This window comes from Drosophila virilis, chromosome X, assembly GCF_030788295.1.
Source record: "Drosophila virilis strain 15010-1051.87 chromosome X, Dvir_AGI_RSII-ME, whole genome shotgun sequence".
Classification (NCBI taxonomy): domain Eukaryota; kingdom Metazoa; phylum Arthropoda; class Insecta; order Diptera; family Drosophilidae; genus Drosophila; species Drosophila virilis.
Genome location: NC_091543.1, coordinates 18,935,708 through 18,961,973, shown reverse-complemented (window position 1 = coordinate 18,961,973; position 26,266 = coordinate 18,935,708). Strand labels below are relative to the sequence as shown.

Below are 26,266 nucleotides of genomic sequence, written 5' to 3'. Positions count from 1 at the left end.
AGCTTTGCGATACACTCGTCCGTTTTGACGAGCTTCAACAATTTTAGTCGAAATATATTTAACAAAAAACACATCAAATCGACTAGAAAAAATACTTGGAAATATATTTCTAATTGACTTTTATTTGTTGTTTTTTGAGTTCAGTACTTCAATTGTTGTATTTAAATTAAACTTTGTGTAACTTTGTAGAGGGTATTATAAGTTTGTCATTAAGCGTGTAACCCATATAAGGACAAATCTCTGGCCCCATAGAGTTTATACATTCTAGATCAGCATCAACGGTCGGTTTGAACCAGAACCTTTACATAGGTCCTGCCTTCTTTGCCACCCAGTACTTAAACTCAACATTCATAAGCCCCACTCTGTTCCTCACATAAATGCAAACTCTTATCAACAAAAGTGCAAAATATTCTGTTTTCCCATATACTCAGCATTTACAAGGTTCACTATTCTTACACATTGGCGAAAGGCAAATGTCCACAAGGGTATTAAATCATCTCGTTATGAGATTAATTTGTTTGTCATCCATTGTGTATGCATTTATGATATCGACCATTTGTTGGCTCCAAATTCATGAATTTATCTAATTATTTTTTAACTGACAGTCTTTTAAATTAAAGAAACAACTAAGAAAAACGAAGTAAGGGCTTTAGATATTCGTAATGACAGCTCTAAAATCTAGACATGTAAATTGTCTTAAGAAGCAGTTGATGTAAATATTATATAACATCAAATATTGATATATTATGTAAGTATTTATAAAAATTATCTTTTTTATATATATTTATTTAATATAAATAAACTGTTTTCCATTAATACCGAAAATCTGAAATTATATTAGGATTAACATTTCGAAAGCCGTGAAAACTCTGCCCATTAAAAATACTCAACGTTTGCTTTCTCTTAAGCAATAATAGGTATTATATGTATTATCCCCTAAGTAATTGACCCTATTTAAAATGCTTAAAAACAGGTATTTCAGCTTGCCACAAGAAGCCGCACGAAACACCGAAAGCAACAACAATAGCAACAACAAGAAAAAATAAAAATAATCACATCATTTATTTAGTTGTCTCTGTTTTCTGTTTCGCTCATTTTTTTTTTGTTTTTTTTTTTTTTGCACAAATTAAATGCACCTTTACATTGTTGTTGTTCTTGTTGTTGATGTGTGTGTCTATGTGTCTGTGTGTATTGTTTTTTCTGTACTGTTTTTTGGTTTAATTCTTTTTGTTGGGGAGCAATTTTGATGCACTTGCTGCTGGTTTTTGGTTAGTTAATTTGACGGGTTTTCCTTAATTTTTTCTGTTGTGTTTTCTTTGCGTTTAAATTGTTGTTTGTGCAATTGTTTAAGCACACACACGGCTCATTAATTATTTATTTCTGTAGCTACTCACCGACAGTTGTTGTTGTTGTTGTTGCTGCTGCTGCTGCCACAAATCAATCAAATGTTGTTGTGCCTCGCTCTGAATTGTTGAAGGTAGTTTTTTTGTTTTTTGTTTTTATTTAGCTTTGCTTTATTTTGTTATTGATTTGTTGCACGTTCAAATATTGTGTATTAAGGTTGTTTTTTTTTTTTTTTGCCCCCGCCCCACAATCTGTCGCCGACGAGCTCTATAGAGTATACAGAAACGGGGTTTGTGTGTGCGTTAATTAAATGACTGAGGCTTTTGTTGAAATGTCTTTTTGATTTATGCAAGAACAACAAGAGTTTCCGCTTAAATGTCCCAACTGTTTAGCGCCTTTCGTTACCGTGCCACAATGGACCGCAATTTGTGTCTATTGCGAAATCTGGCAACTGGCCGCAAAAGTAAGCCAAAAACGTAGTGTACAAATATTTATGCACATAAATTTCAAAACATTCCCCCCCCCCTCTTCCAACACCTTGTGGCCCAGCCAAATTACACAAATTACACACTCATTTAATTTCATTTTCGCTTCTTGGCTGCATTTTTTTTTTTATTTTATTTATGCCACGAGATTCTCATGAATGAACAGCTGTGTGTTTAGGTGTGTTTGTGGGTAATTGTGCGTGGGTGTAGCTAGCACTTTGAACTGATTATAAAAATCAGCAAGTAATGTTTATCGATTACATGGGTCGCTGCAACACTGCAGCTGCGGCTTTCGCTGGAAGCGCTACACATTCTAAGTGAACCTCAAGCAAACCAACAACAAAGAAAAGGTTAGCATTTAGAAGTCGAGTCGGTTGCCATGCTCCTCGTGTGCAGTCATCAATTTACAGTCTGTTCGCTCGAGCAATGTGTGGCGACAAAAGGAAAAGCATTTCAAACTTTTGCTGACCGGAGGACAGCTCAAGCAACGGGGAGTGTCCGTAACCCGGAACCCTCACGGACTGACGACCCGTGTCCTGGCTGACCCGCAGGAGCTCTGACTTTAGGACGTGTATAAAGTTTGGCAGCAGCCTTAAAATCTGGCAGCTGGTCCTTACAACACCTGATCTGCAGGCGTACAGCAGGGAAGGAAAGTGTATAAAAGAAGCTGAAAAGCTTTCACTTCAAAGTCGAGGCTTGGAGATCTTGTCATTTTACGTTGGGTATGACTAAAATTATATTATCATCAAAATTAATTGAAAATATATGTATTCATATGCATATGCCAGCAGTAATATATTTAAGTAACTTTACGCATCTGTGTATTTGCACACATTTGAATTTCGGGCGCGCGCCCCATGTGGCGTATGCGTAATATTTCTAATGCAATGCACAGCTCGGCTCTCAGATGCACATTTATATGAAATGAGCTTAAAACGTTTGCAAAGCAACCGAGACACGCACCAACACACCAACACAGCAGCACACACTCACACACGCACACGCACACGCACACACACACACACACACACACACACACACACACACACACACACACTTGGCAGAGTAAGCCTCACATAAAAGCAGTCGCGGAAACGCGACGTATGAGCAATTTTTTTAAATAATTATTTCGACGCATGCTTCAAATTTTTTAGTTGTTCCCCTTGGTGCATAGGGGTAAGAGCTTTGCTAAGGTGCTATGCTGGGGTGCTGTGGTGCTGGGGTGTTGCTTTCGCTCTTCCTTTTGTTGCTGTAGTTTTTGTTGTCATTTTTGTTTTGTTTTTTTTTTTTCTTTTTTCGCTTTGATTTTAAATTAAAATTGAATGAATGCCGCTTTAATATTTAACCAGCACCCGAACTAAAACAATGCCAAATTGTTGTTTCTGTTTATTTATAGTAAATTGTTTTTAATGGCACGGCATGTTATTAAATATGCGCAACTATTTGTTCTGTTGGGGGCTGTTTTTGTGGTCTAGTTAAATATGTTGGCCCTATTTTTTATTGCCCTGCACCCGTTGAGAGTTTGTAAATAAAAGAAGGCTCAAATACTTTTGTGTCCAATGTGCGTTACAGGCAGAAGAAAGCATCTGTATGAAAGCTCCTATCTCAAAGATACATTTAGGAAAGGAGACTTGATATGGGAAATACCATTTTATTGTCCTCGTATTATATATATCGGTTTGTTTTTCGATATTTAACCCCATTTTCTTAATACGAATAACTGATTTTTTTAAAACTGTGTTTTTAGCATATATCTATAGGCAAATAGAGCTTATACGCCATATTCGTTAAGTACCTTCTCACATAACAACAGTTTTTAATTTTACTTTTAAATGAAAATGAGAAAAATATTCATTTTTAAAGCTAGAGCCCGTGCTTTGTCATGCTGTGACTGCTTTATTTACGCCCTAAACATTTCTTTAATATTATTTTACACAAAAAAATAAAGCTAGAGCCTTGCGCATTGGTATATACACACTTTAGACTGCTGAATTTATACCCTGAAAATTTCATAAAGATCGGAAAAAGAACACCAAAGTCAATAAAGCCTGCATTTCGCATAGTCTGGGGACTGCATTTCCCAAGGGAAGAAGAAGTGCAGCAGCTGCGTAAAATGCGCAGATTCAGAGCGTGTGAGTGTGTGCGTGTGCGTGTGTGTGTGTGTATGTGTGTGAGTATGTGAATAAGTGTTTAGAATAAATTCTGATGGCTGTTACAGCAACTCGGCATATGGTAAAGCCGGGCACTCCCTACTAGCGTACTCTTGGGTTGGTTTTTATTTTTTATTTTTTCAAACTTGACGTACGCAATGTGAATGTCTCTTTCAAGCCAACACATCCGCCCACACACACGTAAACAGAGCCAATTGCGTGTGTGGCCATTTGACCAAGAGCTAAAACCATTTTTCTGTCCAAGTTATTTCAGGCAGCTGAACCACAGCCCAGCAGTAAACACTTCTGTTCGGTAAACAGAAGAAAAAATATCTGTTGAAAACAGAAAAAACTCCTGTATTCGAACATCGAATTGTTGCATAGTTTTCGGCAAATATTGCCTGAATTGAGACATTGCAAAAAGTTTGCCAAAATGTTTGAATACGTCGTTCCATGAGCCTGATCAAGTGCAATTTTCCCAAGCTCACTGCGAAAAATTCAATATATAGTTATATAGCTTACAAATAAATATGTGAATGGGCAGAGTTGGCTGTTGGTTAAAATACTCGTTATTTAACAAATTGAGCGCAATTTACAAGTGAAAGGCTCTTAAATGATTCGAATAAAAAGAAATACAAATAAAATGCACAACTAGGGTTCGGGTTTGTAATTCGGGATATGTAGACAGAAGTAAATGTCGTAATAAAATAAATAAATCAAATAAACATAATAATAATACGTTATTATTAATATAATAGTATGATATGATAACATACATACATAACATACATAAAATGATTAAAAAGGAATGATACTGATGATGATGATCATGATCATGATCATGATCATGATAATGATAATGATAATGATAATGATAATGATAATGATAATGATAATGATAATGATAATGATAATGATAATGATAATGATAATGATAATGATAATGATAATGATAATGATAATGATAATGATAATAACAATAAGAATAATAAGAATAACCAGAATAATTATTTTGTTATTTATATTTAACACTATTATTATTATTGTTATTATTATAATTGTTATTATTATTATTTTTATTATTTTTATTATTATTATAATTATTATTATTATTATTATTATTACTATTATTATTATTATTATTATTATTATTATTATTATTATTATTATTATCATTATTTATATTATCATTATTTTTATTATCATTATTTTTATAATTATTATTTTTATTATTATTATTATGAATAACACAATAACACATTATTATAGAATAACACAAAAAGTTGAAAATATTTTTGATTTGAGTAAAATATATCTAAGTATTGTATTAATGTTAAGTATTAAGCATTTGTCAGATCACATATAAAAGATCAAATTTCTCGAAAGTAAAATCTCTTAGGCCCTTTGCCATGCACGCGATCAGGCTCAGAAGGAACACAAACTAACAACAATTTGATTATATTTGTCTTTAAATAATCTTTATAAATATACATGCATATTTATATCAATTACTTTATTTATGTTTCACACTTTGTGCAATTTGCAATTTACAAAAAAAATCTCTTATTTCAATGTTTAATCGCCTTTGCATGGCATTTTAAGCGGCTGACCACGAGAAAGAAATGCGAAGCCTAATTGAATATTGATTGGGCTTTATGCGATTAAACGAAATTAACATACATATATGTATATATTAACATATATCTACATTTATATATGCATATTTATATACATGTAAAAACTTGCGCAAACAGACATCTGTGGGACAATTAAAATATTTAAATTGAATTATGGTTTCTTGTTGTTGTTGTTGTTGTTTTATTATTAATAAGCCTTAAAGGTGGATTTCACGCAAAATGTAGTCTATTCAAAATGCATTTTAAGCATTTGTGTGTTATTAGATTTAAAAATTGTTGATATTTATTCATTCATTTTTAACACTTGCCAGAATTTGCAATTTCTCTTTGAGTATTTCCAAAAATGTTTCCACTTCTGTTAATATTTTTACTTTGAAGTTTTGCACCAAAAATACAAAAAAAAAAAAAAAACTATAGATAATAATTTATTCACACACAAATTTGAGACACTAACCAAGTGAACATCAGTTTTTGATTTGTTTTGTTTGGTTTTGTCGCCGATTGTCGTTGTTGCAGGCAAAGGCAAGGGAAATTGCGCTTCAGCTGCTACTGCTGCTTCGGCGCCCGCGCCCACACACAGACTAGAACAAACACGTCGTGCCGTCGGCAATGCTGAACGAGAACTAGAAACTGAAATCACTTTGCGCCAGAGACACAGCCACAACGCAAGCAGGCAGCAGAGCCAGCGACTCTGTCGACGGACGCAGAGCGTTTGGCTCCACAAATTTTGCCAGCGTGCGTGCGTAGACGGCGACGTCAATGTTGACGGCGGCGTCCACATCGTTGCGAATTCTCCGGCAATCCCAACGACGCGACGATTCGCACGACTCCAAAATCGCATGCGAGAAAACACTTGTATGATGTTGGACTGCTAGTGTAAATCGCACTAGGGAAATTTACAAGCACAACTTAAAGGCGAGAGCGCGAGCGAGCAAGAGAGAGATGGCCAGACAGAGAGCGAGCGCACAGATAGTAAAAAATTTCCCTGTTCTTGTCGCAGCGGCGAACACGAGTGCCATAAACGAATGGCACGAATCGGCTTCAACGCACCGACGAGCCGTAAACAGCTGCATGCTGTGGTTCTCTGCTGCCGTACATGTGTATGTGTGTGCGCGACCGTGTGTTTGGGTTGTGACTGAGAGGGTATTGGTGAGGCAGCCTCGCAGGCCAAGCCAAAATGTTGGCCTACCTGTTGCTTAGCAACTCGGCAGCGCGCCCAGACGCGCGCTTCATTATCATTGTCAGCATGCCAAATGATGGGGCAGCTGGCGAGGAGGGAAGGTGGGGCATTGGGCGCGAAGTCGCTGCTATGTGCAGATGTTGCACGTTTGTCTGTAAACGAAGCCTGTAACAGCTGTTCGAATCGAAAATAACCGTTAACGAATACTATTAGCATGGCCAAAACTGAAGAAAGGAAATTTTTGACTCGCATGCGAGATTTGTGGCCGACCCGTCGAAGAGGGTAAATTAAATTGCGTAAAGTACGTGTTAAAAAGAAATAGACACAAAACACACACAAAGGCGCACACACACGCACACACACGCACACATAGGGCGAGCAAAAAGGAGCAAGACAAAAAGCAAAGCCTGAGATGGTAATAAGCACAGCAAATGTTAGCTCCATGTGCGCGCGTGTGTGTCTGCGTGTGTGTATACGCTAGTGTGTGTATTTGAAAATTGAACATATTGCGCTGGGATTATAAATCGATTGTAAGACTGAGACACTTGACATACGTAAAACACAAAAGGCGATAAAAGGCATTCAGAATTCGACGATTCGAGCCGCACTGACAGCATCTGAAGCCCATTGGAGCCGCAGGTTGTTCTGAAATCGAAGCGATTATCGGGGGTTGGGACAGCAGCCTATCGCATTCCAAATGATAATCATTTTATTGGCTATGAAACTCAGCTCAATGTTCAGTTAATGCCAAATAATCCTAGAAAATATATCAAATGCCAATTCTACTCAAATTACATAGCACATGCTGCTCGGAACTCAAGTTGAATATTAAATGAATATAATTTCTAGCAACAAGTTGATTTTATTTTTTTTTTTGCAGACTGTACCCACTAAAAATTTGAAAAACTGGCATATTAGACAATATAGATAAAAATAACTTTTTTACGATCCAATTCAGCGATAAATAAAATTTCGCAATGTCCTCAAAAATCAAGTATTAAAACTGAACGTGTTCTTTAAATAGAAACACAAAACTTTCGTACGCTTGTATCCAAAATAACTGTACTCCCCTATGAAAAAAATTTGTTGTAAGCACACAAAAAAATATCAAAAACACTGTTAAAGATATGAAAGAAAATACCTTAAAGCGTCTGTTGCGAAACGAGCTCCAAAGTATGCAATACTCTAATTAGCCACAACCCAAAAGGGGAATTTAAGGGGAATTTAACATACAATACTTTCACAAATGTATATATATGCATGTATATGCAGAAATTATCTGAGAAAAGGTTATGTCTATACTAGAAATGAGCAGAAATTATCAAACATGATTAGCGCAAGACATTAACAGGCAGCCAAAGAGCCTTTGCACGACTAGCAAATACCTCGTACGAAGTAATGAAATTAAGTCAAACGTATCAAATCGAAATATCCACCCATAATATAAAATATCCAAAGCAAATAAACAGGAATTTAAAGAGTATATAGTCAAAAAAAAAATTGAAAACCTTACACAAGATTGATGACAGACAAAGAGGTATCCAAACGCAACAGTTTTAGATCGTTATTCTCAACTAACTGTTAACCGTTTCAGCATATTATTTGTTCAGTTGTCTAATTAATGACCGCTAAATATGCTTCGTGCCGTGCATTGATTATGGCCTATATCAAGGGTATTTTGTTTGTTATACACATTGCGGCTGCCCAGGCCTGGCCTGGCCTGGCCTGGCCTGGCTTGATGTTGTTGCTGTTTGCGGTTCCTCTTGTTTGCATTCGGCAGCAGCAGCCGTGGCAGCCGCAGCAGCAGCGCACGTAACGGCAAATGCCACTCAACACTCAACACTCCACATGCCAAATACAAACACGCGCGCAGAAGAAGCAACACAGATGGAAGCGTAGGTAGCGAGGGGAAGTGAGCGAGGGTAGCTGCGCCAGCAGAACCACAGTTAGAAACGGCGCCAGGTCTTCAAGCAAGGCAGCGGGCAGCAGTCTATGGTGGGCGGGGAGGGGCGCATATTGGCAGCGATGTCGAAGTCGAAGTCGCCGTCGAAGTAGAAAAGTGTAAACAAGAAACGTGATATTTGACAGATGACTGTAGATATTTAGATACCAACATAAATACTACTTATGCCCAATGTCGCTTTCTCTCTTGCCCTTCCTATCCCCAGCCTACCCCTGCATAGCTAGCTGAGTCAAGCACACACACGCACACCCGCACACCCGCACACCCGTACACTCGCACTTCCCCCTGCACAGCTGCCACTGTCTCTGGGGTCTTATTGATTTTCTGCTGGCTTTCACAGCCACTTGCCGCTTGGTTTGAAGTGCCAGCCACGCATAAAGGACGCAGCCAAAAAGAGAAACAGAGTGAGCGAGAGAATGAGAGAGAGAGAGAGTGGAAAAAAATGATGAAGGCAAAAAGAGACAAATAAGACAAAAAATAAAACAAGCACCAAAAAAAAAAAAAAAAAAAAAACCAAAATGAGCACAAAAGAATCGAAAGATGCAAATATTGTAATGGATTCATGTTGTTCGTTGTATGTTGCCCACGCCCCTCTCTGCGACTCTTCCTTAATTTAACCATCAGCTACTCCTTATGTATATACGTTTGTATGTGTGTGTGTATGTGTGTCTGTGTTTGACGTATGCTTAACATTGACACAAGGCGACTCAAAACAATTTAGTAATAGTAATTAAATTTCATAAAAGTTTATTTTCACCAAAAACCCCAAAAAAGCAACTCTTTATAGTCAATGTTGTTCATGGTGTTTTGAAACAGTTTTTTTTTTATAGCAACAACCAACTGTTTTTTATAGGGTATTATAAAGGAGTCCTCTTTGGTTCTACAGTCAATGGTTTGCCTAGAGCACTTCTTAAATAGACAGGAAGAAGTACAACCCAATATGATTATTGGATGTATTCAATTTTATAAATTAACTTAAAGATCTTGTTACTTTAAAGTGGAAGATGTGGAAGAAACCTTATCAAATTTAAAAAGAAAGATTAGCTGAGAGCAAAACTTAAACATCTAGTATAAATATATATATATATTTATATATATAGTAGTATATATAGTTGGACCAAGACTTTATACCAACGTTGATGACCCGGCTTATACGTAATATTTTGTATGTTCAACATGTCGAATTAAAGACTAATTCAGGATGAAACCTAATAATCTAGATAAATAATCGAGCACTAAATCTAGATAATCAAACGGCAACACTAAATATTACGTATACGCAGGGTAATAAACTGTGATATAAATATAAATATTATTATCAGTATATATTTATATATTTCATATATGCCACTCGGGAGTAGAGTAATGTTGGAATAAATCTATATTTATACCAAAGTTGAAGACCCTATGTATACGTTATATGTGGTGGGGTCAACGTGGCGTATACATTTTATTTGATGCGTCAATGAATTTGTTGGATGTACTCACAATCATAATAGTCATATCGATCCGCCTCGCTGGGATTATTGCTGCCCATGATTTTGCCAAAAACTGCAAACAGAATGAAAAAATGGTTGATGAGTCTGTCGAGTGTAGGGGTTGGAGTACAATTAAATATACAAACAAAAAAGAAAATGGCACAATTCAATTAAAATCGCTGTGCCGCAAGCAAAGCAAAATGGACGCTCAAAAGAGTTAACATGAAAATGCAGTTGGGTCAAACAATTACACGCCACGGCTGAGGGCGTCATCGGGATTGGAAAGGGGATCGGGATCGGGATCTGGATTATAAACTGTGATTTGAATATATGCGAATGCAATGCTCTGTGGCAGCGGGTCTGATGGGGGGTTAGCTAACTCACATTTGACAAAACTCCGGCGAATGCGAACAAAACACGAAGCGGAGCGGGAGAGCTGCGTTAGGTCCTCGGGATGGGCGCCGCTCTGTATGCAATGGATGGGCGCCAGTGGCGTGATGCGGCAGCGACTGTGGCTGCGACTGCGACGCCGACGCTCAAGCAATGGTATTGCCACAAAGCTGTGCTCCACTGGGGCGCCTTCGGTTGCTCCACCAGCTTCCACAGGCGGCAGCGTTGAGTCACCAGGTATGATGTTGCCGTTGTCGTTGTTGTTATGATTGTTGCTGCTGTTATTATTATTGTTATTGCTGTTGCTGCTGCTGTTGTTGTTGTTGTTGTTGTTGTTGTTGTTGCTGCCGTTGCTGTTGCTGTTGTAACTGATGATGGTAATGACATTGACGGTACCCTGCAATGGGCTTGAGTTCGTCGCTGCCGTTGCTGTAAAACAAAAACAAAAAATAGAAGAAAAGTTGAAAAGTCTAATCAATTGCTTTGCTGATTTGTGATTTTACCAAAAAAAAAAAATAAAAAAAAAAAAAAATGTAGAAAACTGCAAAGTCGGAAAATGGGAAAATCCCATTTCGCACGCGACGCATATGTGACAAATTTTTGCTGTCCCGTGCAATTCTGATTTTTTTTCTTTTTGATCTCCCTCACTTGCGAATGTCGTAAATCATTCAAATTTGCATTCAATGTATTCGTTTCACTTTTTTTTCGGGCGGGGAGCTCTCAAAAATATGCAAGGCAATGTGCCAAATGGCGCAGAATGCGCAAAAAAAAAAAAAAACATAACACGCTTGCCCGCTGCAAAACTCTAGTCGGGGACTCAGCAGCTCAAACGGCAATAAAAAAAGTAACATATGAGCGACAATTTAACTCTTTTTGAACAAGGATTCTTATAGTTCACTTATGACATATGAGAGTACTTTGTTGCTATTTCGTTCGAAGAACTTTGAAACCATTTTGAGATATCCATACAATAACTCTTTGGATGCATGCTTCAGTGGACAGTAAAGTTTTCGACTTACAATCATTTTTAAAGAGTTTGCGTAAAAGCAAAGAAGAAACTCTTTAAATAGACAACAACATAAGCGAGGATTGCTTGAGCATCTTGAGAATCGCATAGAAATGCGATGTTGAGAAGAGTGCAAAAGCGAACATGCATGAAGTTAGTAAAAAGTGACCTAAAGCAAGCCAAGTCGAACGAAAAAAAAAATTAAAAAGACAGAAAAACCCTTTAAGTATAAAATAACGTAAGCGAGGCTAAATTGAATTCATGAGAATAGCATAGAAAGGCGATATTAAGAAGCGAGCAAGAGAGAACGAAATAGTAAAGAAATAAATAGTGAGAGTTAAAGGCAGAGCGAATGATAGGGACAGTTGCAAAAGTTGTTTTTCTAATAAAAAGAAACTTGAACTTGATCCCTCAAAACTGCAGCAAAAAGACCTGAATGAATTAAGGTACCATCTGAAAAGAGCAGCTGTGACTTGATTGGCTGTGTACAATACTCAAAGCTGCCACCTGAGGCACCAGCGACCGGATTGTACAGAATCTGAGCTCATTTATTTGCACTTACTTAGCTGCCAGGTTGCAAGTTGTCGGCCATTTGATTTATATGCCAGCAGCTGTCGACACATTTTATTTGGCTTGTGCAACAGCATTTAGTGCAATAATTTAAAAATATGTCGACCTTTTTGGCTGAGCATTTATGCTCACTCGTTGTTTGGGGCCACTTTGGTGGTGGGCAAGGGAGGGTATATTGCTTGACAAACTCTTATCCTAGCCGCAGCTGGCTAATTTCTGGCTTGTTGCCAGCTGCAACATGCTGTTTGGGTCGACGTATCCGTTGCGGTTCTTTCTTCTTGTATTTTTTTTTTTTTTTGTTGTTGTATTGTTTATTTGTTGCATATTTTATCGTGCTACAAATCGCACACGACAATTGCAATTGAATAGGCGGCGAGGCGGGCCCAACAAATAGCTATTTGATATAACTTATTGTTATTTTATTTTTATTTTTTTATCTATTGCTAGTTTTGTGGCAAGTGTGATTCATCATTTGCTTGTTTCATTTTTTTTTTGTGGCCAATGCAGCGACAAACTGTATTATTTTGGTTAGGGCTTTGTTGTTGTTTTTTTTTTACTTTTATATTTTTTATTTGTTTTTGTTTGGTTTTGTTTGCTTGCCATTTATTTGCGCAACGGCGGGCAACAGCAACAACAACAACAACAAAAACAAAAACAATTGATTATAAAATAAAACATTGCTACATTTTACGCACAGTTTCCGGACTCCGCACAATACAACAAATTGTGCGCCCATCCATCACTTGATGTATTAGCACAACTACACACACATGTGTCTGTGTGTGTTGTGTGTGTGCGTGTGTGAGTGTGTGAGTGTGTGAGTGTTGTGCATATGTTTGCGGGCGCGTTGGTGTGTCAATGTCAGCGTCAAAGTGCCAAACAAACTGCCAACTGCTGAAATATAAATCGCACAACAATCTTGTCTGCGTATACGCAATATTTGTTGGCTTACAATGTCCTTGCAGCTAGGACAAGCACACACACAGACATTCACACACACGCACACTCACACACACGCACACTCACACTCAAACGAACAGCTATTTGCATCAGCACGAACTTAAGATCGCCTAGAAAACTGCATTCAGCTATAGTTGAAAAATGCTCAAAGTGCTTATAAAATCACAGAAAAAATGTCTATAAAATTATTTGCAAACGATTTGCCTCACAAAAGAAGAAGAGATGCTTTTCTAAATGTCATTAGATTCTATATATATTTGAGAATCTGAGAGAAGTTAGGGCAAAATGTACAAAGCTTTTTGAGTATTATTCGATTTTCAAATTATATTTGAGAATTTGAGAGAAGAGACCGAAAAATGCATTCAAAACCTTTTAACAATATGGGATTTGAAAATGTACTTAAGAATTTCACATTTTCAAATATATTTCAGAATTTTTTAGAGAAGAGAAAGCAAAGGGTACACAAAGCTTATTGACTGTTATGAAAATTCAAATATATTTGAGAATTCAAAAGCTGAGAATGTAGAATTTACAACGCTTTTTAACTGTCATCAATTTTCAAATAAATTTGAGAATCATTGAAAACAAATTTTAAAAGTTGCCAAAGTGAATTTGAACGACTTGCAATTCATTCAAATAAAGCATTATTTCTACTCGCAACTTAAAAATAAATAGCTCTCAATACGCACAACTACATTTATTTCATCTCCATGCATGTTCCATATAATTATGTAAATGCAAGCTCATTTCCGCACACACTCAATATACCCTTGAGGCCTTTTAGGTACTGGGTATAAATAAATTAAATTACGCACACAAATTTTGCCTTGCATCCATCTGGGTGCATTTTCCTTTTAATTCAATTTGCCAAAAAACGCAGCTGAGCATCGGGAATTCTGAATGATTCACATTTTCCTTAAATTAAAACAAAACTGAGCTAAGCTTTGTTAAGTGTGCAGCTTTAATAATATATATATATATACATATATATTTAAACAATAAGCTGCCTGTTTTTTTGCTGCATTTTCAAATGCATTCCCAATGAATCCATGGGAATGCACTTCGACTCACAATTGCATAAATTATTTATTTAATAATCTCTCTCCTGGTCTTGTCGTCCGGCGTCGTTTATTTGGCATCAACATGCTAGAATTTGATTTAAACAAATGAGTGCCATAATTATTCTTTAACTGCCACTTGACGATGTCTTTCTGGAGGCGTTAAGTGCCGGGGCTGTAAATTTACGCCCCATTAAAGCTAGACACAAAATATGTGAGAGAATGTCTCACCTATATGCATATGTACAAATAAATAAATACATATTTCTGGATTGAATATAATTATTGTTGAAAATGTATGAGAATTTTCAAATTGCCTTCTTGGAATTTGAGCTTACATTCTTATTCACAGCTAAATGTGTTTATTCAAGCTCATTCCTCATTTAGTTGGATTTCTTATTAGTGGCTACGTTTTAAAATGTTGGCTACGTTTCATAATAAAGTAAACATGACAATTCTTCGATGTCTTTAAAATGCACTCAATATTATCCTATTATTTATATTCTAGATCAACAGCCGAGTTGATAAAGTCATATCCTTCTGAACTTCTGTCCGTCTTTCCTTCCATACGTCCCTCTGTCTGTCTGTTTCTTTGCGAGCTAGTCGCTCAGTAATAAAGCTCTCGTCTATCATAGGTCCGTCTTTATGTTTCGGGCAGTACATATGTATGTCCGAACTGGCCGAATCGAACCACTATAACTTCTAGCTCCCATAGGAACGATCGTTCGAAAGGTAGGTTTTTGTATAGAAAACCACTATGCACTTCATATTTGTGCAAAATTGTATCAACATCGGACTAATATGTTATATATATAATTATTACGGTCAAAAAGAAGGTCATTATATACTATTATATACCAATATATTTTCATAAAACCCAGCAATTACTCAACCTTCACTATTACCAAATGTCTGCAAAGGGAGAATGTCTACCAGGGTTTTGAATCTTTGCCCTGTTAAAGATATCCTTACTTTCTCATTTTTATAATAAGGGAATAATGTTTTTGTTTACTATTTTTATTCTAAAACGTTTTACCAGTGTTGCAAAATCAAAAAAAATATAGTAAGTTCGCGAATCTCAACCAAAAGTCTTTTTTAATTTGAACCAAACTATTTCTGAAAACGTATAAATTTTTACTTGGGGTTTCTGGTTTGCTTTAAGGATTAGTTTATAGTAGAAATAAATATGCGGTTCGGTTCGCAATTGAAATGCAAACTGGTTTTCTACTCTAACTAATACAACATGAACTCGAACTTGGCAGCATTTGGCAATGCTTTAATTGTCTATTATTATATTGTGTGTTGAATTGAAGTCAATAAAATCGAATGGCCTTTGGTAGAACATCAATTGGTGTCAATTAGCAGATGTGTTATGGACAGAAACATACACATTGTTGTTGCCCGCTTGGGATGGGTCTGTTCAGGATCTGGTTCTGTATAGTATACACTTTTACTGCATGTCTGCATATAGTAATAATAATAATTTTATTTTTTTATTGCTTCACACGAAATTTGTACGACGCACAAAACCGAAAATTGTTCCATTGTTGTTGTTGTTGTTGTTGCTGCTGTTGCTGTTGCTGCTCATTGTATTTATTAACGTTTGCATTTAGCTTGAAAAACAAGTCATTTTATATCCAAACAACAATTTTACAAAACTCATAAAATTCGAATGCAAAAAGCCAGAGGCAAAAATATTTATATTAATGATATGCATAAATACCACGTCTATAAGTCGGGCACAATTGCTCTGCCTCCGCTAACAGAGTATCTCCATTCGTTTGTAATATGGTATGTTGGCCAAAAAGCTGCCAATTATTCGCGTTTTATTTTTTTTCTTCTTTCTTTCATTTTGTGGAGAGCTGGCAAATGTATTTATGACGAGATGAAATCTAAACAAAAAAAAAAAAAGTTGTTGTATGCAAGAGAAAACATGTTCCAGACATTGTTTAGATCTTGCGTTTGGTTTGCGTTTTCAGCTTTCAGTTTTTCAGATTTTCAGTTTTCAGCTTGTCGATTTTCGGTTTTTCGTCTTTCAACCTTTTGTTTTTGACAGTCTGGTTTCAAACTGTTTCTCAATGACCATTTAATGGCTGTCTAAGGCAACACGGTCAAATCGAAACCAAATCAAAATGCCAAAACGTTCACTTGTTGAAATGCATTCAAGTTTATATTAAATGGATTGAGGTACGAGGCTCAATATATTTAATATAATATACTTAGGTATTTTATTTCTTCATTGATTGAAAATTTTCATATGCGTCCTATTCTTTGATAATATTAAATAAAGTAGAAATTGTATGGTTAATGTTTATCTTTATCTTTGGTTTTCCTAACTAATTTATAACTTATTAATATGATCAACATAATTACTCATTAAAAAAAATTATTAAAACAAACATTTTTTTTTTAACTATATAAAAGAAAAAGATATTTTCTTAATGAGAGAGTAAAGATGTCTTCGGCACGCCGAAGATTTGATACCCTTGATGTTTCTCTTTTGCAGATATGTGAAAATAGTAAAGCTTGAACATGCTGAGGCTGTTGAAAATATCTTAGAAAGCAGAATATTTTGCCTTATATTTCACCAATATTTCCTGTTGCAGCTATATGATATAGTGGTTGATAAGATTTATCGATACGAAGGAAGCAAAGTTATTTGATTAAGATAACTCGTTAAAAAAATATGGCAACTATATGATATAGTGGTCCGATCCTGCCGGTTCCAAGCGTTACACATTTCATAACAAAATTATAATACCCTCTACAAGGCAATAACAAAGAAGAAATATATATTTTTGGAGCTAAATATTATTGGTTAAAAATTTTGAAAAATTGATTAAAAAAACGCTAAAAAAAATAATAGACATTTTTTTTAAGTTTTAACTACAATTTCCGCAAATATATTGAAGCCAGAAAATATTTTATATTTTAAAAAGATTTTCTCGGATATGCACAGTGGGAAAGCAATGCAAAACTGTTTTATTTTCTTGAATGTAGAATTCATATTATATCGATCAATAAAAGATCGACACGGCAATGGCCTGAGATATTGATATTTTATGCCTGGGGTTCGGGGCTTTCGGATTTTCTGACAGCTAATTGAACACGTTTCGAGCGAATTTCATGCCGAATTCGAAGTAAACAGTGCGAATCTGTATTCCAAATATCAAAATAATCGTAATGCAATATACATTTCCGTTTGGCAGTTCAAGTTCATTTCGGTTGTGATTGTGTTCCGTTCGGTGTTCTGCGATGCGGGTTGTGATTGGCCATTCCGGGACTTCCAAATTGATGCGAGAGACATTAAAAAGTAACATCAAAAGGCAATTGCCACCTTTCATGGGGGCCGTTCATAATTTGTGTGTTTATATATATGTATATTTATATACATATATGGATATATGTGTATGTGTATAGGTATATTTTTTAAGCGCCTCAGCAGCGAGGCACATATGTTGGCCCAGTTGGCCGAGTTGGCCAAGTTAACGCAGTTGTTCTTTGGCTATGGAAAATTTGCCGCCTCGCTTCTTGTTTATTTGGCAAATTCTATTGCACTCGTATTTATTATTTTTTATGCCACGATTTGATATACATAATATGCTCGTATTATATAAATTTAATTACATTCGCAATGGTCGGGCTGCGATTGAAAATGGGCATGGATTTGCAGCTGTGGCCATGTGCTATGCGCGTCTTTTGGGCAACTTTTAATGATGCCACCCCCCTGCTTCGTTTCCCTTTCAAACTCTTATGCCACAATGAAAATACCCGCACGTGTTGCACGCACAGTAATTTCACTTGGATCTTAACACCATTAGTTTCATTGTGTGTGTGTGTGTGTGTGTGTGTGGGTGGAAATTGTATCTGGGGAATCTATTTTAATGCGAATTGTATGGCTATTTCTGAAGCCATTTAAACGCAATGGGTGGTACATTAAGTGCGTGTTGTGGCAAGTGTACAAATCGTATATATTAAAGCGATCCCAGTGCCCAGGCCTAGCATTCCTATGTACACCCAATAGACAATGCCAAAAAAAAAAAAAAAATGCTACTATTTTCATAGCGATTTTCATACGATTCTTTCGTACTATTCATTTTTAATCTGTCTATATAACTTTGTTATTGAGAGTATAAAGACCACATAAAATCATGCCAATCCTTGCATCGAGTATTTGGTACAAAACTGTGTGTCTATATCATAGCCGAACTATCTCAACTTTGAAACTTAAAGAAAACAGATTTATATGATTCTTATTGAAATCTCTGCTGAAAACTATATGAGAATTGTGGCCATTGTGGTGCGATTTTTGGTTAAAACCAACGGCCTGACTTTCCACATTCCTCAGCCTAGATTTTGGTACCATCCCTGCTCAAGTTACAAAATTTCAAATGAAACCAAATTATTTTGGAAGTAAATTGCGCTTTAATTGGGACTTCAGCTCGATTTTGAAACGTTTTAATCTTTTGATTATTTATTTTTCACTATGAAGCGAAACTTAAAAAAAAATAAATTAGAACTCCAACATTGAACCGTTTCATATCTCAATTGTATAACATGGGATCTACTGAAAAACCAAGAATTCTTACAGGGTATCCCACAGCCTGAACTAAACTTTATTGATACAATTTAAACTATTAAACTATCATATGTAATTTATATATACTTCCAGCAAGAAATGCGCTGCAATCGAAACCTCACGAAAAGAGCATTTCTGATGATGTCTTCAATGATATCAATATTCAAAATTTCCAAGAATTGTGCAGCTTGCCACAAAACTTTTTGACAAATTTAGGTAAGTCGACAGCAAAAGTTGTTTACAAAATAAAACATTTAAAACTTTATCTTCCATTTAAAGCAAATTCTTAAAGCTTCTGTTGAAATATACAAAATGATTTATGCAAATTTGGGTACTGACCATTGGGAGGTCGCAAGGTCCAATAACTGTTAATGAAATTGAGATGTAGTCTAAAAATGTATGTAGCCATTTAATTATTTATCCTCTGCGGCTCATAATAAATTTTGTAGTTTATCGTGTAGTGTATGAGATGTTATTTACAAAACATATTATTTTCTATACTGTGTATTGCAGCTTGTGAAATCCGCGTTCGACAATATCTTTTAGTGCGTACGCTCATTTGAGCTGCAAAGCGTTTGAGTAATATTTCTGCATTCAAATATTCAAAATTTTGTTTACGCCTTTGTTTATAAACAATGAGAATGTGTAATCTGAAGGGCGAGCCCCAATTTCATCCGCTCTAATGTAGGTCTTCTAAACGCCATTTGAATGAAAACACAATTGCAAATAGGAAGTGAGGAAATGAAAGCCAAAAACAAAAACAAAAAAACAAAACACATCAAATAAAACTCGTTCACATTACAAAAATCTGTTCAGAGCAAATATTTATGGTCCAGCAATACATTTTTAATCTAGGGCTAAAGAAATTAGCCAAAAGTCGATTCGATAGATCTTATTATCTGTTCAGGTTCAATCGGCTGCTACGCACTGCACAATACTCTGTATAGAGTACAATTAATGTTTAAAGGAGTCTGCTTGACTGAATTTCAAACACTGACGTTCGATTGAAAAGGTTGAGTCAGTTGCTACGCACTGCACAATACTCTGTACCGAGCAAAAATATTATTCGAATGAGTGTGCTTATATATTGGATTAATGTCCATAGGAATGAAGCCCCCCATTCCGCCCACCCAGACCATGACCTTCAAACAGTGACCTTAGATTAAACAGCTCGGTCGGTTGCTACCCATTGCTCAATTCTCTGTACAGAGTACAATTAATGATTGAATGAGTCTGCTTAATTATTGGATTAATTCCGATGGGAATGAGTCGTCCCTTCCCCCTTGCCAGTCGACTTGATCATTGGAGTAGGTAGTCTGTAGTCTACTTGTAAAATTTGGTAAATACTTAAGCAATGTTCAGACACTGATATGTGTGCCTAGTTTCTGGCCTCAGCAAGATGGACCAATATACTCTGTTGTGCGTCGTGAACAGAGTATTATAAGGGCAGCCATAGGGAACGGACTAGCTAGATAAAACGTAAATAACATGGAACTTAATATGTTTTTTTATGCTAATCTGCTGTTGGCAGCTTCTACCCAACTTACGCATCTCGACATCCAGAACTTCCTGTGGCTTTGCCATGACGCTGAGCATATCGTTAGTTCTCGGCACTCACAAGTTGCACGTGTCTATTGTTAATGTTGAAACAATCTCTGGACGCATTATCGTATAGTATTCACTCGTACTATATACACACACTGTCCGGTGCAGTTTATTGCATTAGCCAAGGCTAAAATTAGTTTGGCAACACGGCACACAACCAAAAAAAAAATAAATAAATCGAAAAAAAATTAACTGAAAAACCAAATGTGGCAAAGCGAGCCAAAAACCGCGCGTCGGGTCACACTATTGGTCATATAAGTGTTACCAAGGCTCAAGAAACTGCACAAACAAACAAACACACACCCAGGCACACACACAAGTGTACGTGAAATAGCAATTTGATTTGTTTAGCTGAGCTTTACGCGTTTCAAGCACACAAACTTCTATTTCGAACACATTCAGTGCGATATACGCGATTTTGTTGATTTGCTATGGATTGTATTCGCTGTTAAATAACCAGCTGCCCATCTCGTATAGTCGTCTGTTTGCGTTGACGGTTGTGCGGCAAATGCTTTTGCCCGCTTTTTACTTTCCATTTTCTTCAAGCCATTCGGACAATTCGACCGTGTCGTGCCTGGCCTGGCCTGGCATGGCCTGGCCGCACCATGCCATGCCATCCCGTAGCGTGCCGTGCCGTGCCGTGTTCCTTGGACATGAGCCACAAGTACATATTTTGTATTTTTGGCAACACATTTTGAATTCAATTGCTCCCAAACTGTGCGCGATCATCTCATGGAATTTCAGTGTGTGTTCTCTTCGAAAACGAATGAAAAAGCCCAACAGCACGAAGATAGCTTCGTGCCAGCGAGCTCCTCAGGAGGCTGGAGGGAGAAAGGGTGTTAATGTGTGTAGATGGGTGCTCTTCTGATCTAGTCAGCGGATAGAAATTGAAGAGTCCGATCAGCCGAGAGCATTCATTGCAGTCTTTGAATGGGCTAAATACATAGTGAGCACAAATCGAATCGATTAGCGCACACTTCAGATGGCTGCTTTAATCGAGTGGACGCAGCAATTAGATGTTACCAGAAAAAAACTGATTTTAATTGTCAGCCCTTACATGCCACATGCCCTCGACGAGCACGTCTTCATGTTTCAGAGCAGCAGAATGTTCTCAATCAATTGCTGTGCTCGTCGCATGTAATTATGTGGAAAATATATGATGCATAAAAAATCTTTGAAGCTAGTTTTTTTCTTCGAAATAATTGCATGTTTGTAAAGTGTCTGCGATATTTAATCTGACATTTCGACAAAAGTGTTGAAACTGTTCGAACTCTCATTCCAATTTATTTCCATTATATTAAAAAACGAAACCTTAAGCTAACTAGTTGCCGAAATAGCCGTTACGAAATCCGAAACGAACCATATTTTTTTTGAGTAAGGTTTCGCTTCGCAAGCCAAAACCCTGACAATTAAATTTTGATTCAAAGCCCTGTTCTTTTTGCCTTTCCTTTCTCTCTACTTAATTCTAGCTAAGCGTTCTGTAAGAATATATACTTAAATTTGTTAAGATAAAGAGATCATTATTGTGAGCCAGTGTTGATAAATTCTAGCATCATCAAAATTAGAAATTATCTATAGTACTATAAAAATAATCATGCAATAGATATTAGATAGTAGAAAGCATATTCTTATGTTATTTCATAGTTGAGCATTTGCTCGACAAGTGTTCAAGCGGAAAGCATTGCCAAGTTGTATACTCTGTGTGTATCCAGGAGCGTAGACTTTATCGTATATAGCATATTTAATTTAAACGATTCATTTTATTATTCCACTCGAAGTGCGTACACATAACCATCAACATTCCCACTTTGACCATTAGCTCGGCATTCACCACTAGCTGAATTTGGTTCGCTTTTCCGCAGCCCCCACCCCCCCGGTCCGGATCACCCAACTCAACTCGGAAAATTCCTTGCTCGCATTGTCAAATACCAATGCGCATATGTGAAACATCTCGTGGATGGGTGGGAGTCTGGGACTGAATCTGTTACGGGCAGAGGCTGTAGCTGTAGCTGTAGCTGTCGAGCTGCCGAGTGCCTGGGGTGGGGTTGTAGGTTAATGCACTGCCAACCGGCAAAGAATTTCCGAAACTAAAAAAAGAGCCCCATGCCCTGCCCCCGACACACACACACACACACACACACACACACACACACACACTAGAGCAACAACAACAACTGTAAAAACGAACTGAATTGTTTTGGGTGAGAAGAAAATGCTTTTCGTATATTTTATTATTGCATGCATATCGATTCGAGAGCCAGAGTGGCCCGAGCCCAGCCAGTACCCAAGTGTGTTGACATCTATGCCATTATTTATTGTCACTCAGTGCGTAACGAAATCTGAATTGAATTGAATTCTGTGCCCTGCCCCTCGAACCCACGGCCCACGACCCGCGATCCCCCACTCTCTTATTGACTGTGTGCTGGACATGTGCCAGCCGCACGGCGATTTCCTTAAGATTGATCCGGCAATAATTGTTTCTTGGCCCTATTTTAGGAATTTGAATTTGGCATTAGGACAATAAGCCCACTTTGACTTCAAATCGGGTATATGTAGTACATAGTGCATAGTACATTATTTCTCGGTATTATTAGCAGCTTGTCAAAACTCTTGACACTCGGCTGCATGTTGCCTGAATGCTGTCACAGGCTGCCAGCTGCCAGTTGCCAGTTGCCAGTTGCCCGGTGCCAGCTGCCAGCTGCCAGTTGGGCTGTCTTTTTGGCATTCTCTCACATGCTGGTAAAAAGTTGAGTGCCTTGGCAATATAATTTGAGCATAATTTTGCAAGTGCTGCTTCAAGTTTTGCGGCCACTTTCGGCCGTGGTCAGAGCCCGAGGCCAGGCCTTTGGCTTGGCCTAATTAGCTTTGCCGCATTATTAGCTGCCTCCCTGCCCCCCTGACTGCTTCTCTGCCTGCCTGCCTGCCTGCACCTGGTCTGTTTCTAATTATTATAATTCACAGAGCTCTCCGGCCGTGGCGATTGGATTTGGGTATTGGGGATTTGTGGCTCTCACCACATACGTAAATGTCATATGTGTCAGCATTTTAAACACGTTTTTTATTTTCAAGTGGCTTTGTGGCATGTCCAAATAATGTTTAGCAGCAGGGTAGCATTAAGCTTTCGTAGTTCATGGCATTGGCATATGTTATATATTCATGCTCAAGTTAATTCGCATTACACCATTTCCAGAATTTCTAACTAGTTCTAAAAATTGTGAATACCAACTATTCATACCACTGCATATATTTATATATAAATGTATATACCATATATCTTTGCATATTACCTAGATTTCCTGATCTGTGACAATTAACTCGACCACTCTAAAGTAATTTATATAATATAATATAATTATATATATATATATATAAGTATTGATATTTCTGCTTTTAGTTTTATGTTATAGTAAAATACTTTAAAATTTGATATAAGGCAAAAACTACAGCTGTACTTAGGTCTGTACTGTCATTGTGGCTCCTCCTATTTAGAGCCTCGCAATACATTTTAGAGAGCATACTTTTTGGCATTTGTGATATTTGCATTACTGCAATGACAAAGCTCGCTTATAGGCTATGTACTATAAAAAGTACCATAAAAACTACTATAAAAACTGCCTTACAGAAACCCTACAGAAATAACACTCCTTCCGGCTGAGCCAGAGACTGTTTGAAAATATATCTCTTAAGATCTATCTTAAGATCTAAAGATATATGCCAAGATCGATTGAACTAATATTTATTTCGATGTGTATTATTCATGCCAGGGCGTGGCATTTGCTTGTATTACGCCCACTTGCTCTCACTCGAGTCAATAACATAAACCCGAAAGACATTTTGGATACGATTTTTTAAATGGTTATGCGAGGCCATCGAATAAAATAAATAAACAAATGCCGACGAAGAAAATAGAAATAAAAATTTTTGCGGATTGCTGGAGGCCAGCTACAACAGCTGGGTACAAATTAATTGAAAGTGTTTTTCTTCGGCGACGTCATACGTTTTATTTGAATACCCTGACTGAGGAGTACTGTAGATCAGGCCTCTCAATATGCCTAGCAAAAGGCTTTAGATGAATCTGTTTCAACTGACCAACTGGCAGACTTACAGACTAATTTATTATCAATTATAAGGGATTCCAGCCACAAATGTGGAAAACTATTGGGTAATAGTTGTTGTCTACCATCCGATTAGTATCAAACATAATTTCTAAGATCTTTGTGAAAATTAATTGAAGTTGTGTTTCGCACTGTTTTTCAAAATCCACTCTTCGGGAAGAAATGGTGTCCAATTGACTAAATTAAAAGTGTCCTGGATAATATTAATGTTTCCTTCACCAAACGCACCTTACGTTCTTTATGTACTTATGGGTATAGTGTGTATGTGCATGTGCACGTATGAATGAATGTACGCATATTCGTATGTATGCACTTGTGTTTTTGTATGTATCTGATCTTAAATAAACTGTCGCTCTACTACGTGATTCTCATGAGTTCTAATAACCCAGCCATGTTTTTATGCCATGTTTAAAAGTGTTATATTAACACATTGTAAGATTGATCTATTATTCTAGTTTTTTGTATGTATATATATATATATATATAAATATATATATGTATATAATAATAATTTGCAGCGCAGTGGAAAGTACAATTGGTCTACATTTTCTGTACAAGGGCACACATATATGCACCCATATATAAATATATTCATATATATTCATACATATATGTATACATAGATACATATATAAAAACATTCATACATACATATATATAGACATGTAAACATATCTTCATACATATATACATACATACAAAGGTACATACATACATCCATACATATGTGCACACATTCATATACACATATATACATACATATACACATGCATACAAATGATCATACATAATCACATTCATGTATACATACATATTTACATAGTATTGTATACAAATACACATAATATATATACATATATATATAAGTTAAATCTATTGATTCCAGTTCTTTGATGTAAATTGAACCACTGAACCAAGGGTTTACTTAAGATACCAAGGGCTTACTTAAAATACTCGGAAATAAATTTAAAACAAAAAAGCTCATACAATTCTTAAAAATTTAAACAAAGAGCATACAATCCTCGACATGCCGACAATACGTTTTCCCCTTTTTTCTGATTTATCATTATTATTTTTTATTATTGTTTTTGTTGTTGTTGCGGTCGAACGCAAATGCAGCCGAGGTCCGATAAAATTGCCATAATTTTTCACAATCGAGCATTAAACTTTTAGTATTGTATTTAGCGTATAATAACAACAACGAGCAACGCTGCGGTCTCAAAAATAGACTGCAAATTGAAATTGGGAAAGCAACAGCGGCAACAGCAAAATCATAATAAATAAATATATACTCTCTCTCCATGTACACAAATACATGTATATATGTATCGATCGATATATGTATATATATATATATATTTATACTCACCACAAAATAATACACAAAAAATCGCACAAAAAATCAAATAGATATTTACGCCTTAATTTATTGCTTTAATGCATCGAAATTATTGCTAACAAAATACACTCGCCCGACTATAATACAAAATGAATATGGAAAAATTAAAAGGAAAAACATTATAGGAAAAAGCAATTTGTTTATTGAATGCTCTCGAATTTTTTTGACACTTTTAAAATTTGCATACGAAAGCAGCACACGAGACAATTAACAAATGGAATTTGCTGCATGGTGGAAATTAAAAATAAACAAATTTATAAACTTTAGTATATATACTATATATGTACATATTTAGGCAGCACGTGGGGGAGCTGCGACTGCAACGCGCTGCGAGACTGCGGGCCAAC

The 26,266-nt window shown here is 36.4% G+C and overlaps 2 protein-coding genes across 7 annotated transcripts in view; both read right to left on the bottom strand.

The window, feature by feature from the left end:
- The window catches only part of LOC6631804 (uncharacterized), an 82,038-nt gene extending 75,708 nt beyond the window's left edge, over positions 1-6,330 (bottom strand). For 3 of the 6 annotated variants that reach the window (XR_011416250.1, XR_011416251.1, XM_032439858.2), the window contains exons 1-2: positions 6,071-6,328; positions 1,395-1,611 (exon numbers count right to left, since the gene is read on the bottom strand). The gene's annotated coding sequence lies outside the window, so the exon portion shown is untranslated. Of the gene's footprint in view, positions 1-1,394; positions 4,684-6,070 lie in introns of those variants that run through there. The other 3 variants (XR_011416248.1, XR_011416259.1, XR_011416249.1) reach the window with 3 other exon arrangements.
- Positions 6,240-21,042, bottom strand: LOC138911125 (hybrid signal transduction histidine kinase K-like). The gene is given in 6 exon segments (XM_070208526.1): positions 6,240-6,484; positions 10,248-10,310; positions 10,622-10,758; positions 10,862-10,904; positions 10,907-11,056; positions 20,348-21,042. Coding segments are annotated over 6 exon segments (687 nt in total). The 5' UTR covers positions 20,397-21,042.
- Positions 21,043-26,266: the final 5,224 nt, after the last annotated feature.